Genomic DNA, 23,680 nt, shown 5'->3' on the forward strand with positions numbered 1-23,680 from the left:
TAAAGGTCAATAGAAACCAACCAATACAAAATGGGCAAAGGATACAAGTAGACAATTCTCGTTTAAGTGCTAATCAGACTAGCCAATACATGTCTGAAAAGAGGCTCAGTTAACTTGCAAGTTAACCTAACAATGAGAAGCGTTGTTTACCTCTCAGAGTGGCTAAAATGTCAATGATTTCATTTTGTAAAGAGACAATGTTCCTCCCCTCCCCCCTCCGCCTGGCCCCCATAGATGTGCATGTGGCAGGGTTTTCTCAACTCTGGCACAACTGACATTTCGGGCCAGATAATTCTTTTTTATTTTTCTTAATGAATAAGGCAGCTTATTAACCCAGCATCATTTGTTGTAATGCTTCTTGTTGGCAGCGGCCACCTGTCCAGCGATTCTGTCCAGATCTCTCTGTCCCGAACATGTCAGTTTGCAGCTCCCATCTTGGTCCTTTCCCACCACCTTCAGCCCCTCTGCGGCTCAGAGGACCCGGCGGGCCCCGCTCTTGGAGCCTGTGGTGAAATGGCTGGGCAGGACACTTTCTCTGCCGTGTCCCCCAGAGATCTCGGTCATGGAGCTGTCCCAGCGCCACACCGGAGGTACAGGTGCTGTGCTGTGGGAGCAGCTCGCGTGTAGAACCACAGGGCGTGAACTCTTTGTGCTTGGCCAGCTTGACAGTGTCCACCCATTCAGGGCCTTTCAAGCTTCCCGGACTTGCTGAGGAAGGCTGCCAGAGCTCTGAGGAACTCCAGCTGGTTCACGTCTTCTACAGTAACTCCAGGCGTCGTGGGGCCTCCGCACTGCCAGCCAGGGGAACGGAGGGGACAATTCTTGAGTGCAGGGGCTGTCCTTGTATTGTAGGGTATGTAGCAGCATCTCTGGCCTCTACTCACTAGATGACATGCCCTGCTCCCCAGTTGTGATGACCAAGGATGACACTGCCAAATGTCCAGGGGGCAAAACGGGCCCCCACCTCTGCTTGAAAACCACTTGGTATATAGGTAAACATTTACCTGCGTATGCTTTAATGAACACATTTAATTTTTTTTTTTTTTTTTTTTTTTGCGGTACGCGGGCCTCTCACCGTTGTGGCCTCTCCCGTTTTGGAGCACAGGCTCCGGACGCGCAGGCTCAGCGGCCATGGCTCACGGGCCCAGCCGCTCTGCGGCATGTGGTATCTTCCCAGACTGGGACACGAACCCGTGTCCCCTGCATCGGCAGGCAGACTCTCAACCACTACGCCACCAGGGAAGCCCCCCACTTAGTTAATTTTAATCACTATTTTACAGATAAGGAAACTGAGGCACACAGAGGCCAAGTAACTGTCAGCTGAGGACCCGAGATTCCAAGAGGAGTCTGATTTCACAGCTCAGTTTCTTGCCTGAAATGCAGCCGCGCTGCTCAACTACATTTTTGAGGTTCGACTGGTTGAATGTACCGGGACTTCAGATTCACGTTTCCAGGCAAGAACCATGGGCCAGGGAAAGGGAGCCCAGGCCTGTGGTGTCTGAAACTGTCACATAGGAGGTCACAGCCCCAGGGCTGGCTTGGCTCCCTGAGACGACAGTGCTGGGCGGCCAGCCCAAAAAGCATCAGCCAGCAGGGCCGCCTGACCTCTGAACAGGGCTGACCACCATTTGCAAAGAAAGGCCTAGAGGCTGAACCACAGGTGGGCGGCGGGGGGAGGGAAGGTGGAGGAGCTTGGATGGGGGCAGGTGCATGAGGAGGGTGGTGATGACTGGACTCCTGATTCTTTCTCATTTCCCTCCCTGCTGGCCTCTGAGCACCCAAGTGCCTCCCTCCCCACTCACCGTCGCACTCACTGTCCTCCCCACACTGCCCTCTCCCCAAAGCCCTGCTACAGCCAGCTGGGTGGGCAACAGCCCTACCCGGAACGGCAGGGGAGGTGGGCGGGTGCATGTTCACGTGATACCTGGTGGCTTCCTCAACCTTTGGCCAGGTCACAATGGGCTGAATTTCCTGTTGGCTCGTCTGTCTGGGGCCCTAGACCATGAGCTCTGTGAAGGCAGAGCCCGGGTAGTTCCTGCATCCTTGGGGGTCCGGTGCAATGGGCATCAAGATTGGGTGGGTGCAGGATGAGGGAAGGAGGTGGGAGAGGGGCAATTGCTCAAGGGCTGAGCAGCTCCAGTGACACCCAAGCCCAGCCAGCCCTGGTGAGCTGAGGTGCTCAGCTCTTTCCCCTGGGACTAGGTTCTGGCCTTTCGCTGGATCTGTGAACAAAGCAGAGCTGTGAGTTTTCAACTGAACAGAGCTCCTGATTACCTCTCCTGGGAGGAGAGAAGAGCTGCTTAAAGAACTTGAGGCATGATCCTCATTCAATAATTCAAGCTTAGCTTTTTAAACGGAAACTTCTCTTGGAGCTGCTTCTAGAAACACTTGCTGGTTGTGTCCCCTCCTCCTGTCCCTGCAGGTCCCCTGCTGGTAGGAACGTGTAAGTTGAAAAAGCAGTTGCCCTGAGGTGCTGGGCCAGGAAGCAGCATCACCACCTCTTTCTTTGCTGAGCCCCCAGGTAGAGCTGATCAAGGCGTCCTTTGAACCCCACTGTATTCTTGGCACCATGAGAACTTTATCGCACACAGGCACTCCCGCTTTCTGAGGACAGGGATCAGACCTTAAGATCTTTGTGGAGAAACCTGGCGTCCATGACTCACTCGTCGAGAAGTCAACACGCTTATAGGAGGGGATGGTAGGTGGCTGTGACTCGGCACAACTTAGGGCTTATTCTAAGTCGGTGATTCTCAATCCTGCTCACATTAGACTCATGCCCCAGGCTCAATAAAACCGAATCTCTGGGACACTGGTCCTGTTTATAAGCTCTCCAGGTGTTTCCAATGCGCAGAGTTGAGGACCTCTGTTCTAAGTGGACTTTGGCGAAATGGGGGCTTGATGGGGTAGAAATATTGAAATTTTAGACTGTAGCTATTTTGGTGCTTGTGACTGAACTAAGAGCCCTATGTAAGCGAGGCAGGAGAAAGAAAATCACACCAGGTTTGGGATACCTGCAGAGACCAGCAAATCCATCACCTGAACTGCATGGCCCCAAACATGAGCGGCAACTGGTTCGCTCATGCTGCGGTCCAGTGCCACCCACTCATGAGTGGGTGAAGCCACAGAGCAGAGAAGTCGCTGATGGACGACTTGTCACCTAGCCAGCTTTTGAGGACTGGTCTCTCCTATTTCAAGAGCATTCTCTGGACTCCCACAGCCCCCAAATCAATCGTAAACTCAAAATTTTAGGGTTGGCAAGCAACAAAGGCACACTTCTTAAGTGGTTCCTAACTCTCTGTAGGTGCAGACCACCTAAGGGCCCCAACACCTGATGGGGTCCCGCAACCCAAATCAAATCCACGATGAAATGCCACCTCACGCCCATCAGGATGGCCTCGGTATTTCATCATGGATTTTATTATGTATATACAACATATAAAACAAAACAGAAAATAACAAGTATTGGCGAGGGTGTGGAGAACCCTTGCGCACTGTTGGTAGGAGTGTGAAACGGTTCAGTCACTGTGGAAAATAGTATGGTAGCGTTTCAAAACATTAAAATAGAATTGCTGTGTGATTCAACAATTCGGCTTCTGGGTCTAAACCGAAAATAATTGAAAGTAGGTACTTTAACAGATATTTGTACACCTATGTTCATAGCAGCATCATTCACAAGGGCCAAAAGGTGGAAGCAACCCTGAAGTCCACTGACAGGTAAATGGATAAACAAAACATGGTACATACATACAATGGAGTACTATTCAGCCTTAGAAAGAGGGAAATTCTGACACATGCTACAACATAGATGAACACTGTGGCTATTATGTTAAGTAAGCCAATCACAGAAGGACAAATACTCTTCTCATTCCACCTATATCAGGCAGTAGTCAAATTCAGAGACAGAAAGTAGGATGGTGGTTATCAAGGGCTGGTGGGAGGGAGGGATGGGGAGTTATCACTGAACGGGTACAGTTTTCGTTTTGCGATGAAGGTACCTGATGATCATGCAACAATGAAACTACTTAATGTCACTGCACTGCACACTTAAAAATGGTTAAGATGGTAAATTTTATGTGATTTTTACCAAAGTTAAAAAACAAAACCCCACAGCTTAGTTCTGGGGTGGGCACTCATGAAGGAACCCACATTTTCACCAGAAGTCGTTTATCAGAGTTAATGGCCTGTAACAGCCCTGAAAGGACCAGGGAGGCCCAGGGGAACCTACATATATTTTGGCACCTGTATTTTGGGGGAAGGGGACAGACTGGGAATGGGACAGGGGGCTTTGTCCATTCCTTGGTTTTCTTCTCGATTCAGGGAGAAAATGTCTCACAGGCTCACGGGGGCACCTGCGGGAATGCTGGTAGTGTTTTTGATGAGAATTTAGAGAGGGGAGATTTTTAAAAAATTAACTGTTGTTAGAAGCAAGCAAGTAGGTAGGATTTGACACACGAAGGGGCAGGGTTGGGGGGGACATCCAGGAGCAGCGTCTGGGCAGGGTTGGGGGGCACATCCAGGAGCAGCGTCTGGGCAGGGTTGGGGGGCACATCCAGGAGCAGCGTCTGGGCAGGGTTGGGGGGGACATGCAGGAGCAGCGTCTGGGCAGGGTTGTGGGGGACATCCGGGAGCAGCGTCTGGGCAGGGTTGGGGGGACATCCGGGAGCAGCGTCTGGGCAGGGTTGGGGGGACATCCGGGAGCAGCGTCTGGGCAGGGTTGTGGGGGACATCCGGGAGCAGCGTCTGGGCAGGGTTGGGGGGACATCCAGGAGCAGTGTCTGGTCCAGCACCTTGCGGTTCTGCGAGAACTCGTAGCTTCTGTGAAGTCTGGGACCCCCGCCAATCACAATCCATTCCACTTTGATTAAAAAAAAAAAAAAGATCATTCAGGGGAATTCCTTGGCGGGCCAGTGGTTAGGACTCTGTGCTTTCACCGCTGAGGGTGTGGGTGCAATCCCTGGGTGTGAAACTAAGATCCCATAAGCCGCATGGCACAGCCAAAATAATAAAAAATTTTTAAAAATAATAAAGAAATGAAGTTGGTAAATATTAAAAAAAAATCATGCCGCTTGATCTATTCTCTTCATCAGATTTGACTTGGACCTACTTGTGGCTCTCTCCAAAAATCAACTTTGCCCTCTGAGAGGAGCCTTTACAATACTGAGAATATTCCACAGGACATGGCATCTTAAATGGCAAAGGAGGCCACCCCCCCAGAGGCTTCTGAACGAAGAGTGGCACTGAAGTGAGCGTGTACATCCCATAGGGGAGAGAGGGAGTCCTGGTCTGCCGAGACGTGCAAGCCCGGAACGTCTGCTTACAAACCAGGGGGAGGTCTCCCAGGAGAGAAACATGCATAGAGCATAGCTGCCCAGGACATGCATGGATAGTTGGGCAGGAAGGACAGGGGGACGTCACCCCCCTGCCAACGCAGGTCAGGGGTCTGACTTCAGCAAGCACGTCGGCCCTGCCCACGTCTGGGGCTCTCTTCCTCACCTCCGTACCCTCAGTTCCCAGGTGGGGCTAAGCCATGACACTCAAGTGCTCATGCCAAGCGCTAGGGCCAGGTAACCACATGCTCATTTGTCCAATGGGTACCTTGTGACCTCCTCTGAAGGCCCTCTCCCACAGTCCAGTATGAGTGGAAATCATCAGGTTATAAATTGGTCCTTTAACACCCAGAGAGCACATCTTCACCTGTGGTGCGGATTCCCTCCTGATCCTTCTTCCTGCGCCCCTCAGAAGCTGTCCATAATCCTCTGTACCCGAGCCCTGGTTGAATCCTCTTTTTTTTTTTTTTTGGCCGCGCTGTGCAGCACACGGGATCTTAGTTCCCCAACCAGGGAGTGGACCTGCGCCCCCTGCAGTGGAAGCGTGGAGTCCTAACCACTGGACCGCCAGGGAAGTCCCAGGTGAACCCTGTTTCTGCCAGGTTTTCTCCATTGTGGGCACAGGATACACAGGCTGGGTCCCGTCATCACGTACCTGGAGGGAGCAGCATGGAGACTCTCCCCAGGCGAGGCCTCCCTTCCCAGCCCGGACACACAAAGCTAGCTCCTTCCCACTGGCTTCTGCTCTCCTGGCCTCAGGGCCAGAAGTTGGCTGTGGAAGGGGGACACCACAGGGCCAGGCTGGGGTCAGAACGGGAGGCTGCCAGGGCTGAGCTCTCCCTCCACGTCCTCTGCCAAAACAACAGGAAGAGGAATCCGAGATGTGACTGCGCTGAGTAATTCCAGTCCCAGGCTCTCAAGTCACAGATGTAGAAACCACAAACCAAACAGCAAAGAACAAAACCAAAAAGCCCGCAGTCTTTTAGACTTTTTTCCTCCCAACAGCTAGTTCCAGTGATGTTTATTACTCAGCCTGAGTTGGAATAACATTAGACAAAAATAGAAACAGCCTCTGGTTTTACAAAGCCTCGGTGCAAGTCCTCTGACTTTTCTGTCCATGGCAGGGCCCCTTGCTGCTGGTACCAGAGGTCAAGGGAGCCCGGATGACCCCGGATGGGGAAGAGGCTATACAGGGACGCAGGCCTCAGTGCTGGCTTGAGAGCAGAGATAGGAAAGACAGCCGGGCAACTCGCTCAAGCGGTGAAGCCCTGCTGGGGATCCAGGGTTTTATGTCTGGGGGTGAGCCGCTGGGGCCCCGAAGAGACCAGCCCCGGACTCAGGGCTGATCTGGTTCAGGACACGTAGCTGCATGCCAGCAGGGCCAGGGCTCCGCCTCAGGCACGGAAGCTGGGTGGGTAGAGGTCTCCACCATCCTGTGCTTGTTCCAGAGAAAGAGCCTTAGCGGAGGTCTCTTAGGGAACCTGTCCCCAGGGGCTTGTGCGGCCAAAAGGCACAGGCCATGCAGCAGCAGGGCCCCCGCTCGTCGTGAGCCCGCAGGGAGCCTGCCTGCAGTCACTGGCTGTTCACAGCCCTGAGATCTCGCGCCCCTTCCCTGGAGGTGGCCAGGGGTTCCACCTCCAAGGCCTCCTGCAGCACAGGGGGAGGCCCGGCCGCCGCGGAGGGGCTCGGGGGACTTGGTGGACCTCGTACGCATCATGAGATGGGGAGGGGCGAGGATGAGCAATGTAGCCGCTTTCCAGGTGAAGCCGGTCCAGCCCAGAGGCCGGCTGCGTTCTGGACCCCCCAAAGTCACTGCCGGGCTCTGCACCGTCCCCAGGAACTGCCCGGGACTCCGGTCTCCCGGTCCTCTCCCGTGACGGGCAGGCCAGGTGGCCAGTGCGCAGGGGCTGCTATCTCAGGGGCTGCTTGAGCTCGAAGAGGCCTGTCCCGCCCTTGACGACCTTCCCGACCACGAGGCAGGCTGACGGGGACCTCAGCTCATCGTGGGATCCTGGGAGAGACACGAGAGTGCTTGTTAGGCGGCTGAGGGAGAAGTCGGGGGTGGTGGAAGACGACGGGGGGCGGCACTCAGCACTGAGGCTGGGCGGGTGGGGCACCTCCGAGGCCACGAGCGGTGGTGCTGAGGCTCGGGGTGTGATGGGAACGAGGCCGCGCTGCGCCGGCGTTTCAAAGACAGGAAGACCCTCTCCCTCTCCTCCAAAAGGCAGAGGCAGCTCTCCCATGTGCTGCCCGCCCCTGCCAGCTGCTTCCCGCAGTGAGATGCCAAGATCTCCCCTGCCTGCGAGGCGTGTGGAGAGGTGCCTGAGGGACAAGCCCGTCTGCCCAGAGCAGACTCAGGAGAGGGGAGGCCAAGGGCACCTGCCCATGACTGACCCATCATGGTGGCCTGCTTCAGAAACTGGAAGCTGGTCTCAAACGTCATCTGCTGCAGCGGGGAGGAGTTCGACCGGATCCCGAAGCGGTTCAGGGGCTTGTAAACACCCTCGAAGCACATGTAGTCAGCGACCAGGGAGAGGTGGCGGGGGTCGACCGCGATGCCTGTCACATGGGCGGCAACCAAAGGGAGGGTTAAGCAATGACGAGGGGACGGTGGGCGCAGCGTCACCTGACACAGGGCGCCCCCCTCCAGCTCCGTCACCTTCTCACTCAGCTCCCTAACCCCCGAGCTCGGTGGGCAGCCCTCCCTCCCCGAGGTCTCCACCACCTCTCTCCACTTCCATCCAGCAGCGCGGGAAGCAGCCTTGCAGGACACGAGACCCTAAAGCAGTCTGCACTTGGGAACTGAAACCCTGGAGGCAGGATGAGGAAGCAGACTCTCCCTCAGAGGCCAGCAGACGAGAAACACGCTAGGAGGCCTCGGGGACGGGACTGACAAGACTGACCCACAAGGGACTCCCTCTCCACGGTGGCTCTGAGGATCCCCTACGGCTCCATGCTCACCGTGCCCCTATTTCAGTTCCCTGGGGACCTGGAGTGACACGCCGGGACCTCCTGAGCGCCGCCCGCAGCCCCTCTTACCGTACACGGCGAACACATCCTTGATCTCCTTCTCTATCACCCGCAGCGCGGCCTCGATGCCGTACGTGCTGGCCATGGCATGGATGTCGTTGGAATAGAGGCGGCGCAGATCCAGGACCTGGGGGAGGCGGGAGGGGTTGGTTGCGAGGGCCTGGCCTTCTTTCTGCCGCTTCCTGCGGACACACCCCACCCAGGCCGCCCCCCCTCCTTGGCTGGCGCTCAAGCGCAGCTGATGACAAAGTGGTTGCGAGGTGGCCCAGACTAGCAAAAGGAAACAGTGTAGGCAGAGCTGCCAACAGCACGCTGGCTGGGCCCCAAGGTCTGTCTCATCATCACCAGGGCTAGAGGGTGACTTGGTACCCGCTTTACAGTCAACAGGAAGAAAGGTGTTTGTCTGTTTAACAGAGAGACCTGTTTCCTAGGATGGAGGCTTCCCCTGGGAGGCGAGGCAAGTTCCCCAGCAGAGACCGAAATGCCTCCCCCAGGCACGGGGAGCAGGGCTGGGCCCGCTGCATGGGGGTCAGCCGGGCCCCATCAGGGGCCTGGGGCTCCAGGTCGGCTGCCCCGGGGAGCCCACAGTGGCTCTGCACTGTGGCAGGTCACCCCCAGAGGCAACAGCAGAGACCCTGGTGGCCTGCCTGGCCTCGTCTGGACAAATCCCACGAGCATGACGCGGAGCTTGGCCTGTCAGTGGCTGGCTCTTGGGAGGCATGAGCCCTGCCTGCTGTGTCCTCCGGGAAAGCGGCCCGTGAGAGGCTCCGGGGCAGAAGGGGCCTTAGTGGGGCAGTGCTGTGTGGGGGGGCGCGTGTGAGGCCGGAGAGCCTCGCCAGCTTGGTGCACGCGGACTAGGGAAGAGTGAGCTGGTCCTGGCAACTCAGAATTCTCTGGGGAAAATGCGCCCACGGGTCGAGAGCACCTCGGAAGGTTCTGGGAGGCCCGGTGAAGCGGGGGGGAAGGAGGAGAGAGCCCAGAGGAGAGGGTGGGGGAGCAGGCGGAACAGGGCGCACAGGCCTCTGCCGGGCGTGGGGGGCGGGGCGGGGCCCCTCTGCACCCAGGGCCTCCTTCACCCGGTAAAGTGAGCAGCCCCCAGGCCAGCAACTCAGAAAACTACTTCTTACGAGTCTACTTCGGGAAGGTTTTAATTTCAAGGAGAAGAAACTGTACTCAAAGTGACTTGGGAAACTCTGGGTTCCGTAAAGTTAAGCCGGTTCCGTACTGCAAGGCTTACCAGGCTCACGTGCATCGGGGATGCCCGAGAGGTGGGCCGGGAGGTGCAGACTCGGTTTGGGGACCCCGGGCTGGGAGCGCGAACGACCCAGGAGGGAGCGGGGCCGCGTACCTCGGCGTACTTGAACAGCTCCGGGAGGTTGATGCCTTCTGTGTTCAAGACGAGCTCCTTCTCGTTCTTGCTGTTGGTGGTTTCGTTCAGGAGGCACCTCGTGATGCCCCTGGTCGCGTAGACGACGGCGCCTTGGGCCAGGGACACTACCAGGGAGCTCATGTCAAAGGTGACCTTGACGAGAGGGAGTTTCACCACCACCTGCAAGAGGAGGGAGAGCTGGGGCCGGGGAGAGGGCCGCCCAGACCCCCCGCCCGGGCTCCCCGGGAGACGCCTCCGGAGCCCCACTAGGGAACGCCGCGGCCCTGCTGGGGCGAGCGGGGGGCGGGCCGGGCCCGTGAACGCTGGGTGCCTTCGCGGCCACACGGCAGTCACCTTCAGCCTGCTGAGAGCAACGTTTTCACAGATGTCGGTGAGAACAGTGAAAATCACATCCACTCACACCACCCGTGATACCCTTTCAGTCACCACAGAGCACATCACGTGTCCTCTCACGTGTGCAATCCCGGTCAAGGCTTCGCACCCACGCTACTACTTAGGAACCAATGAATTGGATCGAAGGAAAGGATTAAAAAGCGAGTCTGTGTGTAGACGTGCAGGCACCCAAGCCACCGAGTCTCTCAGGGAACACTGCGATGCTGAAGCTGGGGACCAGGAACAAAGGCGGTGTGAGGAGTGAAGTGTCTCTGCCGGGCTCTATGACAACGGATACACGTTAACACACGTGTTGTGCCGAGGCCTGAGGTCCAACGTGAAAGCACCCGTGGGGTCTGGTGGCTCAGGTCCCCGCGCAGCGAGAGGACTGGCCCACGAGGGTGTGAAAGTCGAACGTGCGAGGCCATGACCGGGGGCGGCAAGTGCGCAGCTGTCCCCAGCCTCTTTAAGGGACCCGGCGGGGAGACGCGAGCAGCCGGCACTGACCTGGCACCACAGGCCGCCCTGGGTGTCGTACTGGTAGTCCTCTATGAACGGGTGGCACTCGCGCACGGCCCGCACCCGGCGCTCCACCGCCTCGGCGTCCTGGGGCTCCCGGCTGCGGGGGGGCTTCCACGGCCGCGCCAGGGGGGCGGCGGAGAGCGAGTCCTCCTCGGGGCCTGAGCCCCCCTCCTCCTCCTGCGCCTGGGCCTGGGGAACGCCTTCCCCGAGGACGGCCCCTCCCTCCTGCAGGTCCTCGCCGTCCTCGCCGTCCTCCTCCTCCTCCTCACTCTCGTAATCGACCTGGCGGGGGGCGGAGCGCAGGCCGCGTCACTCGGGCCCCACCAGCCACTCGGGCCCCACCAGCCGTCTGGACTTGGCCTGCACAACAGGCGCCCCTGCAGAGGCCTCGGCTGCTGGCTGACCCCTGATTCAGACGCAGGGATGGCCAGCCCTTGCCCATCCGCCACCCCATGAGTACCAGATGGTGCTCCTGATGGTTCCAGCACGATGCAGAGGCGTGGCCTTATGCACCAGGGGGCGAGCCCTCATCTGTGACAAAGGGGTCACCTCAGAGTCCACTCACCTCCTCCTCTTGTTTCTCCTTGCGTTTGGCGTCTGAGGCATCAGCGTCTCCCTCCTCAGCTTCGGCATCCACGATGTGCCCCTCCTCTTCCTCGTCGCCCTCCTGCTCTCCCTGGGGTTTGGGGACAAGAAAGAGAAAGATGAGCTCTAATACCCTGGTGAATCCATCTCTCCACCCAACACACTCACCCAGCCACCCACCTGCCCACCCACCCATCCACTCATCATCGTTCAGCCACCTATCAGCTTGCCAACTATCCATCTACCGACCTTCCACCCCCCTACCCACCCCTGGACTCCACGCTTCTTCCTCTGCACCCTACATCTTTACACGTACCACTCGCAATATCTTGCATGTAAAAAAAAGAAAAAAAAAAGAAAGGAAGTGACAAGGCTTTTCAAGTCATTAAAAGAAGGTGTTATTCCAAGTATTTTTGTTATGGGTGGAGATGAAGAGAAAGAGTTGTCTTGGTATTATTATTATTATTATTTTTTTTTGCGGTATGCGGGCCTCTCACTGGTGTGGCCTCTCCCGTTGCAGAGCACAGGCTCCGGACGCGCAGGCCCAGTGGCCATGGCTCACGGGCCCAGCCGCTCTGCGGCACGTGGGATCTTCCCGGACCGGGGCACGAACCTGTGTCCCCTGCATCGGCAGGCGGACTCCCAACCACTGCGACACCAGGGAAGCCCTGTCTTGGTATTTTAAAAGCCAAATATTTATACCTTTCTCCTGGCCTTGGCTGCTAGTTCCCTATAGTCTCCTTCTGGGTGATTTGAGAATTAAGACTGGGCATCTTTCAAAGACATCCCGTGCCCATCTGTGCTTGAGTTAGCCAACTGGTAGACCCCGGGGCAGGAGACCTGGCACTCTCTCTCTCTCTGGGTAGGCCAGGCCCTCATTTTAGGGATAAGGAGACAGGTCCAGAGAGAGGAGGTGACATAGCTGAGGTCACTGAGCCGGGAAAGACAGGACCAGTCTTTGTTGTGGCCCTGTCCAAGCACAGCACAGCGCTACCAACTGCCGGCTCAGATGACACCCAGGGACCTGCCCCACGCCGCTCCTGGGCCTCTTGGCAGATGAGGTACCACCATTCCTGGACTGTTTTGCCTCCACTGGTTCTTCCCTGGCTCTATCCTTTTTCGTCACTGTAGCCCAACTTCCCGGCTTCAAAATGCCTCTCTGGTCCTTGCCTAGTACTCCGTGGGCCTCAATTCATCTGGCCTAGGTAAGTCAAAGCAGAGTGAACGAAACCAGAAAAAGAACTTCCAAGACCTCAGTGGGTACCATTACTTTGAGTCTAACCTCAGGAGAAAAAGAATCAGCGACAGAGGGGTCCCTGAGAGCAGAGAGATGGATGACCTGGGGCCCTCGCCCAGGGCCAGGCAGACGATGCTGCCCGGCGTGGCCCACCACACTCAAGAAGGAAATGTTGCTTTTCTCTCAGAACGGTGGATAAATGCTAAGGTTAAGTGGAGAGATGGGCCGACAGCAGGAAGGGGCTCCAGGGGCACCAGGGATGGTCACACAGCCGTCCTAGGAGGACTGACTCAGTGAGCCGCCACCGATGTGCTTCCCGGCCCTGGACCCTCCCCAAGGGGCCCTCAGGGGACTCGCTCACCCGAGTCCTCTCCGACTCGCCTGCGTTGTCTAGATCCCGCTGGGTAGCTCTCCGCGTGTTTACGCTTCTGAAAGCTGATGCTTTACTGTTCTTCTTTCTGATGGATTCCATCAGAATTTTAAAGAATCTGAAACGAGAAGAAAGCCACGCAGCCCCGTTCAGTACCAGCACCTCCATTCTCCCCTCACTGGGGGGACAGGACGCTCTAAGGATCTCACACCCACCTGGGTGACGCTGGGGACGTCTACAGGAGACGGAGACCCTGCCCCTCCCCTCAGCTCACTCTTCCCCATCCTGCTGTTTCTGGGTGGCATACGGTGCATCGGAAGGAACACTGCTCCACACCCAACAGGCCTGGACTGAATACGTACCCTGCCACTCCCAGGGTGCGTGGCCTCCATCACCACAGATGGTCTCCTGAGCTTTACCTCTCTCGTCCGGAAAACGCGGGTATTCATAGATACCATGCAGTCTTGCTTTAGGGATTAGGAACAACCCCACATCCGATATGTGTCATGGGGCCTGGCAGGATGGCTGCTCAGCAAGTGACAGTTCTTGGTGCTGTGTGGTGGCCGTCTAACTAGGGTGGCAGGGCCTGCAGCGGGAGAGGGGAGTCCAGGCCGGGACGAGGGCCGCCCCCAGCCCGCCGTCTACCGCATCTCCAGGAAGTGGCACTGCTCGGGGCTGGCAACTCCTGTCTCCTTGGTGTGGGACCCCCGACAATTTGATGAGAGAAAGATGTGGGAGAGCTTATCGGGATCTCCAAGGCGGTGATAACTTACTTTGTGGCAGTAAATCATGTCGACAGTAAATCATGGTTTCATTCTAACGAATCCATGGAATCCATCAGAAACCAACTTAAAAGGACCAACTTTGGGGCTTCCCTGGTGGCGCAGTGGTTGAGAGTCCGCCTGCCGATGCGGGGGACACGGGTTTGTGCCCCGGTCCGGGAAGATCCCACATGCCATGGAGCGGCTGGGCCCGTGAGCCACGGCCGCTGAGCCTGCGTGTCCGGAGCCTGTGCTCCGCTACGGGAGAGGCCACAGAAGTGAGAGGCCCGCGAACCGCAAAAAAAAAAAGGACCACCTTGAAGCAGAGCCCAGAGGACCTTTCCTGGCCCCTGGGCCCTTCCTCCTGAGTCGTCTATTTATTGCTTCGTCTGGGCCTCACCCTGTCTCCCGCCCCCTGCTCCGTTCTTCATATAACCTCTTGCCTGTCTTCTGCATCAGGCCATAGCAGCACATCAAACAGCCTTCTTTTAATTATATAAAGTAGCAGTTCCTCATCTGCCCAGCCAGCCTTCCTGTGTTCTCCGAGCGCCTATGATGGGCCCACCAATGTACCAGCCCTGAGGGCAAAGCAAGGATGAAAAGACAGGCACTTAGAGCTTTAACTGGAGAAGCAGGCAGGTCAGACGTGTACTATTTTGTTCATTAAAAACAGAAGACTGCTACTCTCTCTCCCCACTATTTTTTTTCTTTCCCAACGTTTTAAAGTTGTGCAGGGTTTTGGCTGAGCTTCTACCCTTGGCAGAAGAAAGCCTCCTCACCACCGATCCAAGGAAGAGCCTGGTCACCAGGTGCTGTGGACAGGGACCAGAGGGCCAGACGGGGGGGAAGACTTTAGAAAGATACGGTCCACCTGGGAGGACGGCGCGGAAGAGATGTTTCCGAAAGGACAGGCTCCGGTTCAAGTCTCTGTTCTGCCAGAGTCTGGAGACAGAGACAGACGAGGGCCTTGACCCCGTCTGTAAGTGTTGGGACCGCCCCTGCCCCACGCCCGAGCCTGCAGCGCAGACTGCAGAGCGCGAGATGACGCGGACGGGGTGTGACGCTGGGCTGCCGCCGCACACAGAAGCTGCTTGTCGCCTCCCTCTGCTGTGGGGCTGCCGCCCCGGCCTGTCCCCTCAGGTGACATCACCCCTCTGAGGCTCCCCCCCCCAGCACTTCAATCCCCGCAACTGGCCTCAACCCCAATCCCCAACCTGCTCCCACCCCCCGCACGTGCATCGTTCGGCTTCTGTTCGGGCCATGTGCGCCGCCATCCATTTCCCCAGCCTCCCGTCGACCTGCTGGAGCCGCGCCCAGGCCCACGGTGGGGTCTAAGCGCAGACGGAACCCCCCAAGAGACCTTCCCTAACCGCCCCCGGTGCAAATCCTTTCTACCCTGCCTGCCTCTTCTGGTGAACAGGACGAGTGCAGAATGTGACAGGAGGTGAGAAAGGAGAATAACCCCCTAAACGGTAAGTGGCAGGCATGTCCCCTGGGTGCCAGAAGCTCTCCCGGGGGTACAAAGAGTCTGGCCTTCTGTGATTTTGCCCAGAGCCAGGAAACCGGAGGCCCACAGTGACTGCTCTGTGAAGGTCGTGCTGTTTGTCAGAATGTGGCAACTGAGGGGGAACCGGAGGGGGGCAGCTGCAGAGAAACCTCCGTCCCACATACATAATTACCAGCAGGGAACATGACCCTCGGCTGTTTCCGAAGGTGCCTGCCAACAGCCCCACCACCTGCTGTTTGCAGAGTCAGACTCCCAGAAGCTCTGGCCACAGACTGCTGGTCCGGTGTTGCACGGCTGGGGACCGGAGGCCACAACTCACGCCCCTGCCTCCTAGCTCGGTACTCCTGCCATCTCACCACCCCGGCCCACCTTCCAGATCACGTACGCACGTATCCAAAGGGACGGGTGCCAGGGCAGATACTGAGAGGAGCTTCACGGCTTATACACCTCCATCTAGGGAAGCGCCTCTGTGTCTCTATTTTTTTTTTCTCCAATCTGTGTCAAGAGTCTCAAGATCCCACAGCTGGGACAGAGGAAGGGAAGAAAGGGAGGGAAAAGGGGAAGAGAGAGAAAAGGGGGTGGAGATGAGAGAGGAGGGAAGGGAGAAGGGAGAAAGGAAAAAGAAAACGCTCCCGGTGGGGGGGGGGGCGGTCCCCTCTTCTGAAGGCACACCCCCATCCCCGTGTGGTCTCCAGGGGGCCTGCGTGAGGCAGCTTCGCTGCCCGGGCCTGGCAAAGGCAGCCCAACCACAACCCCTTCCACGTGCTGCTCCCTCTGGCCCCCCTGCCCAAGTCACAGGGCAGCTCCACCAGGCGCGACTGCGCATGGCTTTGTTCATCACAGCTTTTCCAGTGCACAAGCCTAATACAAAGAAGGAGCTGACTAAGTCTTTCACCACTAGGAAGAAGCCAGGGCTCTTCCTTACCAAGAAGAAATTTTTTAAAAGTGATGAATTTTCAATTCCCCAAGGCAATGTAAAGAGAAAGAACTCTGAGCACAGCCTGGGGCACGCCTCACGGGACCTACCTGCTTGGCAGGCCTACACCTGAGATGCATAGAAACGGGGCAGATCGCAGACTCCGCCTGCTCTTGGTAAGTCTCAGGAGGCCACGTGATCCGAGTTCCGATTTCTCAGAAAAGGGCCGCCTGGCCAGGACAGACAGCGGTACGCCTGGGAGTGATGTTCCTCCCGGTTAATTAATGAGCCGGCAGCTGGGGCACAGACAGGCCTCTTGCGACGTGACCCAGCACCCCGAGAGCACTGGGCCTGCCTGATAAAACGAGCCTCCTCCACCCAGGCGAAGCGCGACATAGGTGCTTCCGAGGCCCGGCAAGCTCCCCCGTCCAAAGGGCTGAGTTCACGTCCAAGCTCATCTACCACGACACCTGCCATCCTACATGCCACCTGCTTAGGGGGCCAGGCTGCAGCCAGTCCACATCTTCAGGTGAGGGCAGGACAGTCACTCCCTCCCAGCCACACTGCCCCGGGGCCTAGCCTGTGAGTGGGCATCACTCAGTAAATATCTGTGGGATGACTGAGTGCACAGACATCCTGCCTCGACTCTACCATCAGTTCTCTACTTCCTAGCAGCTCCAGAAAACCTGAGGGCTGTTCTAGACCGAAGACAGTGGTTAGTGGTCCGTGGCCAAATCCTGCTGAACATATGGGATCTATTTCAGCCTCACCAGGCTTTTTTTTTTTTAATTAATTAATTTAGTTAGTTAGTTACTTTTTTGGCCGTGCACCGTGGCATGTGGGATCTTAGTTCCCTGACCAGGGATTGAACCTGTGCCCCCTGCATTGGAAGCGGAGAGTCTTAACCACTGGACCACCAGGAAGTCCCCTCACTAGGCTTTTAAAAAGATATGAATTAGTTGCCAATGCTTACAAATTAGAGAAGATTTATCTATAAAAAGTAAAAGCAAACAAACAGCCAAAGAAAGAAAAAAGAGAGGCGGTTTTCTTCTTATTTTTCTGAATCAGAAGGTCTGGCCACCCTGGCCCACATCCCTGCCCGCTTGAGGCCGGTGACATGCTCTCCAGCCGGACGGGGACCCCCAACCTGCCTCACCGGCCTTCTCACCTGCCGGCCCTGCAGCCATCTGAGTCTGCGCACCACGATCCAGGGTCAGGTGGCCAGTCAGAAGTGCTTCGCTGGCTCTTCCTGGCTTCCCCAGCCCCAGTATGACCACCCTCCTACTCCTGTGCTTCAGCACTGTGGCCCATGCTTTCCAATGTCCAAGTGACTTGAACTGGAGAGGAAATGGATGTTCCTTCTCCCCACCAGAAGGGAACCAGAATTTCTCTAAGAAGCTGAAGGTAACCCCAGTTATAGACCTGTGTGTAAGAGCAGCATGCTGTCAGCACACTGCTCCTTCCTAGCAGAAAATAAATGTATCAGGAACCACATCACGACAGCAATCAACACCACGTGCTGGTCAACATCACGGCAACACCACTGTGACGGGGCTCTGCTCTGTGGTACACGGACTCCTCCGTCTTGAAGCCCACAAACCCGAGTACACGAGACTCATGGGCCAGAGAGAAAACTAGGGGGCAGAGGTGGGAATGTAGTTAATGCAGTCATACCCACAAGCCAGATAAGGCTGCAGGAGCTGTTCTTTTCTAAACACCTCCTTTGAAGGAATCATTTGGGCCAAAGCACCCAGTCTCTGGGAGTCCGGTGGCCAGAAGCCCTCAAGGTCCGTGACAAAGTCAAGCAATAAGCACGGCCTGAGTCCTGACCTTGTTTCCATGAAATGCAGGATGTCCTCGGGTCTCAGGCACTTTTCCTGCTGGTAGTACGCACGTGGCAGGAACTGAAACCGCAGCTGGTACACCCGGAACTTGTTCTGTTTCTCCCCCATAGAGAAGGACTCCTGGACATCAATTTTCTCCAACACCTAGAACCAGATTGACAGACAGAAACCAATCTGCCCAAAGCCTGGGACTGAGCATTACAAGTGGGTTATGGGAAAACTGAGAGTTTGCAGGGCCAGGGGCCAGGACCACAGGCCCAAATCCCAAAGAAACTCCAACAAGTTCTGCTGGTGTAGATGCCTCGGGGGGTGGGGAGAGAGACCCCCCACCCTGTAGGCACACCTCCAGAGAACGGCCTGAGGCTATAGTGGGCAGGCTCCAGCGGGGCTGGTAAGCTGACCCAGAAAGTGCCCTGATTCTTAAGGCACGGAAGAATGCTGCAGACCAGTGATTACCTTTAAAGCTTCCTGAGATCCATCCCTGCTTAGCACCTGGCAGAGAAAGCCTCCCTCTCACTGGGTGGAGTCTGAGCCAGGGCCTGAACATCTGGCAAAGGCTGTTCTGCCCGGGTGGGAGAAGAGTTGGGAGGATGGATGGGAGGATGCAGGAAAACGCCTGCAGCCAGCCTGCACTGGGTCCCAGGGAGACAATTACCTCCCCGAGGCACACCCTGGTGAGTTGCTTCTTCAGGCTTTTCACTTTCTTCAGCGCTTTCTTGGTGTTGAGCACAGGCACGCTCATCATGGGCGTCTTGATGTTGGCGCTGGCCACCATGAGAATCTCCCTCAACCTGTCACAGAACAAGGACACATCTGATCCTAAGAGGCACCCGGGTTCTGTTTTTGCGAGGCCTTTCTCATAAAGATGTCACAGTTCTTTCAGGATCTGCGAGAGACCACAGGGTCTCGTGGGGGAGATATGCTGATCACAGAGTCCCAGCTCTGGCCCCGCGTGTGACGGCAAGGGACTCTTCTGAAAGCTTCCTCCACTGGAGCACGAGCTCCGCAAGGACAGGGCTGTGTGTTCTTCCTGTTTCCTATCACCTGTGCCTCGCATTACAGCATGGGTGCTTACTGAACGAATAAGAGATGCGGGGAAGGGAAACAGCGTCTGCAGCGCTCCCACTGGGCACAGGGACCACAGCTGGACCTCGGCCATGGCTCAGCCAGCCTGCACGGCCCGACTGCACGGTGCACCCCACCCTCCTCCCTCCCACAGGAGGCTGAGGAGCCTGAGTCACTCTGCCAGAAAGTAGCCGGGCCAGGCAGGTGAACCTGATCTCTGTTCCTTCCTCTCACCCAGCGGCCATCATCCTGCAAGGTGCGTACTTTTACCTGAAGGGCCAGGGCCCCTTTGGGTCACTTTCTAGGTGAGTGGTGCCCCCAAAGTTGGGCAACCAGACGGCCTGACCCCGGGAGTATGTAGTTTCACAAGCATCCCAGGTAACTTGGATACAGGAGTTGGTGGAGAGATAAATAGAGATGCTAAGAGGCCTGGGCATGGATCCAACCACAGAAGCCCACTGGGCTCTGGAAATTCCAACCGTGACCCCTGCTTTGATGAAACCCTGCCTCTCTCTCTCTCTCTCCCTCTCACACACACACACACACACACACACACACACACACACACACACACACACTCTCTCTCCTCTCTCTCTCTAATGAAATGACTTCCTCCCCAGGAGCGGGCTAGGACACACCAGCCCCTGCACCCTCGCAGTCCCCCACCTGGGAATGCCCAGGGTGACATTCATCTCGCCTCTGCCGGCAAAGTGGAAGGTGTTCAGGGTCATCTGAGTGGAGGGCTCCCCGATGCTCTGTGCGGCCAGCAGGCCCACGGCCTCTCCTGGGTCACACAGCGAGCGCTGCCACTTCAGCTGCAGAAGAGTCCTCAACCTGGAGATGGGGCAGGGGACAGCAGGAGTCAGGGGCACAGACACTACCTGCCTTGTCAGGGGCTGTTGATGCCACCCGCAAGCAGGGTACATGGACCTGTCACCTCTCCCTCTTTCTGGGCTTGTTTTTTTCCGAAGCAAATGGTCCTTCTAAGCCTTAAATTCCGGCCAGTGACCCTGAAATGTCCTAAAGGACACAGCACAGAGCCCAGCTGGGTAGCTGAAGCTCTAGATGTCCATGCTCGGACTGTTCACGTTCACCCTGAGAATGTCACGGAACCAGTGAGCTCACTATTCACGTTTCCCTTTGTTAATTCTTCTTTGCCCACTAGTTGTGACAGCCTGGAGAGGGCTTAAACCTCCCTCTGTACAAACTAGGAAGAGGTCCACTGAGCAATTATGGGGATATGGGGGGGGAGGCGGGAAGGGGGTGCTTACTTTCTTAATTAGTGCAAATGGCTACAGGCCACGTCGGAAATGTGCGCACTCCACAATTTTGTAATTCACTAACCCTTCCTCCTACGAATGCCGGCCCTTTTAGAACAGCCAAGGAACACTGTACTGCCCCGGAACACAGGACAAGGAAGCGGCTCAACAAACAGAGACTAAACGGGACATTACGTTGGAACACAGAGGAAGGTAATAAAACTACGTTTCTATGCAAGTTCTTTTCAAAAGTCAGACTTCCTGCTGACCTGATGTGTCTTCTCTCCCTATCACTTCAAACCAGTGAGGTTTGAGTGCCTACCAGTATTCCCGACAAGAAAAACCTTCAAATGCTTCCAGAACTTTGGAGTTGCACCCAGAGTTTGCTGCTTGCTAACAGGTCCCCTGTGAGAGCCACGGAAGCATACGCTGCCTCCCTATCTCGGCCCTCTGAACCCAAGTGATGCTCCCCAGGGCCAAGCTCGCCCCACTCCTGATGCAGCACGGCTGGAGGGAGGATCCACATGGTCCTTCTGAAGCTAAAGGGCAGCATCCCGAGCTGTAGGGAGGCAGGTGAAGGGGGCTGGGGATCAGGGTCTTGCTCTTTTAGGGAAAGCCCGGCTGGTAGCTAAATCACAACCCGGCACGATTTACTCCATCTTCGAATCTCTGAGGCCTGGTTGGAGAAAGTACTTTAAAGGATAAAAGTAAGAGCCCTGTCTCTCCCCGCCAGGTCCTCCACCTAAGTGTTTTTCTTTGCTCATCCGCCTGCTGCAGTCCTACTCCCTGGACCCTCAGCCCCTCCGGGCACCTGGCTGGGTTTCACCGGGTGCAGGACAAGCAGCCAGGCTACAGCGGATGATCTCAGGCTTCCGGCTGTGCAGGCCAGGCTTAGTGAGCTGAGTGGGAAGGATCCTTGCATGACTGCTCTGAGACCGACGCCCCAGCAGGCATTCCCTGGGGGCAGTTTTGATGTTTTAACTCACTGTGGCTCAGTGCTGGTCCAAGCCTGGCTTCCCACTTGCCTAGGCCATGAGATTTCTTTTTCCTGTTTTCTTTCTTTGTGAATAAGTCTAAGCTCAGGATTCCATGTGATCCTTCTTCCCTGAGGCTTCGAAACCCCAAACTCAAAGGATCGCTGGAATATTCAGACCAAACTCCTTAGGAAAGGCTGAGCTGTGGTGTCACGGGGGAGAGAATGGTCTGTCCCGGCTCACAGGGTTGGCAGCTGCTGACCAGATTCCCTGATTCTCACATAACCGTGCCCACCTCACCACACTCAAGAGAGGGGCCACCTGTGCAGGGCTCTGTCCCCGCAGAACGCTCTTCTCTGTCGTGGCCCAGATGGGGGGTGCACTCCTGCCTACCTGCTCTCATCCGTCCCACAGGCCTCAGGGCCTGCAAGGCGTCCTGTTTCACTTCCCTCCTTCTTGCTGGAGTCTTGAACCCAGGAGGCTGCCAGAGTGGGCGGGGAAGGGCCTGAGAAGCAGATTCTCCCTCTGTGTGTGCTGCGCAATAAATCAATGTCATTACCTGTCCAGAGAGAGCTCCGATTTCTCGTAACTCCTCTCTGCTTGAGCTGCCCACTCACGACTGTAGTCATCCACCTTCTTTTCAAATGTTTCTGACACTGATGCAAAGTAGATGTCTGGGCGCCAGACAGACAGACTGGGGTCAGGACAAGGAGCCGCCTTCTTCTGGTATTTCCTCCGGCTTTGCTCATCTAACTCAGCCCACATCCTCAACATCTGAAAGGAAGGATGGGCCTCAGCTATGCTGGAGGACACCAGGAATAGGCTTCTCCTCCTGGGATGCCCAGTAGGATAAGAAGTATCAAAGGCACTGGCTTCAAATGAGAACAGGGGAAAGAGACAGAAACCTGACGGCAATGAGAAGGCCATCTTGACATCTGAAACACGGACAGACCGAATCCATGCCAGGGCACACTGCCTGACCAGGACTCTACAAGCGGCTCATCCTGGCCCTTCAAGCACAGGCAGGGTGACCTCGTTAAGTCACTGTCCAAACTGAGCGTCTTGTAGCGCAAAATGGGGCGCTATTAATAATAATACTGGGAGGAGAGGCAAAGCCAGGGCTGTCTCAGGTCAGCAAGGACAGTCACCACAAGCCAGGTGACTGTGCTGCATCCCCGTTTGTCCCCCACTCAGGCTTTCACACGCTCGATGCCCCAAAGCTGTCCCACAGCAGCTGCTTCAAAGCGCTCCCCTGCCTCCTGGCTCCCAGCTGTGCTTGGCTGACGGGAGGTCCCAGAAGCAGAAGGGCATGTGGGAGGAGAGTGAGGCTGGGCATTCAGCCCCCGCCCTCTCTAACGGATCTCGGAGCCCAGAACTCTTTACTGAGGGCTCCTGTCAGGTGGCCTCTGCCCACGGCCACCCTCTCCACCCCTGGTGACTGTTCATGCCTGTGGGGGGCGGGTGGGAACCCAACTTACCAGCCCTAGTTAGCTTCCTGGAACCCTGTCCACACCTCTGTAAAGATTCCCTTCCTTAAACCCCTATTTGAGTGCCATGTTTCCTGACCAGCACTGAATGAAGCCAGATTTCATGACTGTACCTTCCACCGGGAAAACAACTCCTCATCCCCTCACCCTCTGACTGATCGCCCACCCCTGCCCCCCACCGAACCCCAGCATTACCTGGTGAGTCTCGGGGCTGCGGCCGTTCTGGTTTGCGCCCTCGAGGTTCAAGGCTTTCACAGCTGCTTGAATTTTCTGGGAATAATTCAAGAAGGCGCCTTTTCTCAGCAGGGTGTTGGAATGCTTGCTTTGCCATTTTTTGATGGCTTTGAAGTGGCGGAGAGCTTTCTGGGGCTCTGCTCTGGATAAAACTTCATGGAGGTGCTTCGATTTCATTATCACCTAAACAAACAGACCACACGGACAAAACCAAAGAGATGAGGGCGTAACACAAGGGCCATGTCACACAACTTCACAGGACGGAGGTGGCCCGTGTGGAGCCCTCACGATGCCCCTGGGGGGTCTGAGCACCGACTGCTAACCAGGGCCCTCACTCTGTGCCAATCAGACTTGGGAGCTGGCGGTCTCAGGAGCTGAGGTCACTGGGGAGAGACCGTGACACTCAGAGTCCCTCCAGAACATGGCGCCAGGATGGAAAGGAGCCAACCCTGGGGCACAACCTGCGATTCGACCACCTGCTTCATGACCTTGGACAGGCCATGTCAGTTTCAGTTTCCGAATCTGTAAAACAGGGTGACTGCTGAGCCAATGGTGACGATCGCTCTTGGGGCAGTAAGGTGTGGTATGAAAACCGCGGGCTTGTGTGTCAGAGGGCCTGGGTGCAGACACAAGCCCTGCCACTCACCAGCTCGTCACTTAAACCCTGACCCTCAGCTGCCTTGGCTGTAAAATGGGCAGAGGGTCACCTGCGTCCCCAGGCTGCAGGGAGGAGGAAGGCAGACAGCAGCCATGGTGCGCTCCAGTTGAGGGCCCAGCACAAGGCAGATGCCCCGCATGGT

At 56.5% G+C, this 23,680-nt stretch overlaps 1 protein-coding gene and 1 pseudogene across 3 annotated transcripts in view; both read right to left on the reverse strand.

The window, feature by feature from the left end:
* Positions 1–339: 339 nt before the first annotated feature.
* LOC309815924 (small ribosomal subunit protein eS19-like) lies at positions 340–4,691 on the reverse strand (annotated as a pseudogene). The gene is made up of 2 exons: positions 4,453–4,691; positions 340–840 (listed from the first exon to the last, which is right to left on the reverse strand). The product of its transcript is annotated as a small ribosomal subunit protein eS19-like (transcript).
* A 1,234-nt stretch (positions 4,692–5,925) lies between these two features.
* The window catches only part of POLR1A (RNA polymerase I subunit A), a 77,925-nt gene continuing 60,170 nt past the window's right edge, over positions 5,926–23,680 (reverse strand). The window contains exons 23-34 of one of the 2 annotated variants that reach the window (XM_082642176.1): positions 22,842–23,063; positions 21,719–21,933; positions 19,593–19,760; positions 18,517–18,652; positions 17,848–18,005; positions 12,825–12,951; positions 11,207–11,317; positions 10,627–10,923; positions 9,706–9,906; positions 8,367–8,484; positions 7,722–7,886; positions 5,926–7,338 (exon numbers count right to left, since the gene is read on the reverse strand). In XM_082642176.1, the coding sequence (XP_082498302.1) occupies positions 7,238–7,338; positions 7,722–7,886; positions 8,367–8,484; positions 9,706–9,906; positions 10,627–10,923; positions 11,207–11,317; positions 12,825–12,951; positions 17,848–18,005; positions 18,517–18,652; positions 19,593–19,760; positions 21,719–21,933; positions 22,842–23,063 (2,019 nt within the window). In that variant the 3' untranslated portion in view covers positions 5,926–7,237. The remainder of the gene's footprint in view (positions 7,339–7,721; positions 7,887–8,366; positions 8,485–9,705; positions 9,907–10,626; positions 10,924–11,206; positions 11,318–12,824; positions 12,952–17,847; positions 18,006–18,516; positions 18,653–19,592; positions 19,761–21,718; positions 21,934–22,841; positions 23,064–23,680) is intronic. The other variant, XM_082642175.1, reaches the window with a different exon arrangement.

This window comes from Mesoplodon mirus (genome assembly GCF_964341445.2).
Source record: "Mesoplodon mirus genome assembly, chromosome: 14".
Taxonomy (NCBI): Eukaryota; Metazoa; Chordata; class Mammalia; order Artiodactyla; family Ziphiidae; genus Mesoplodon; species Mesoplodon mirus.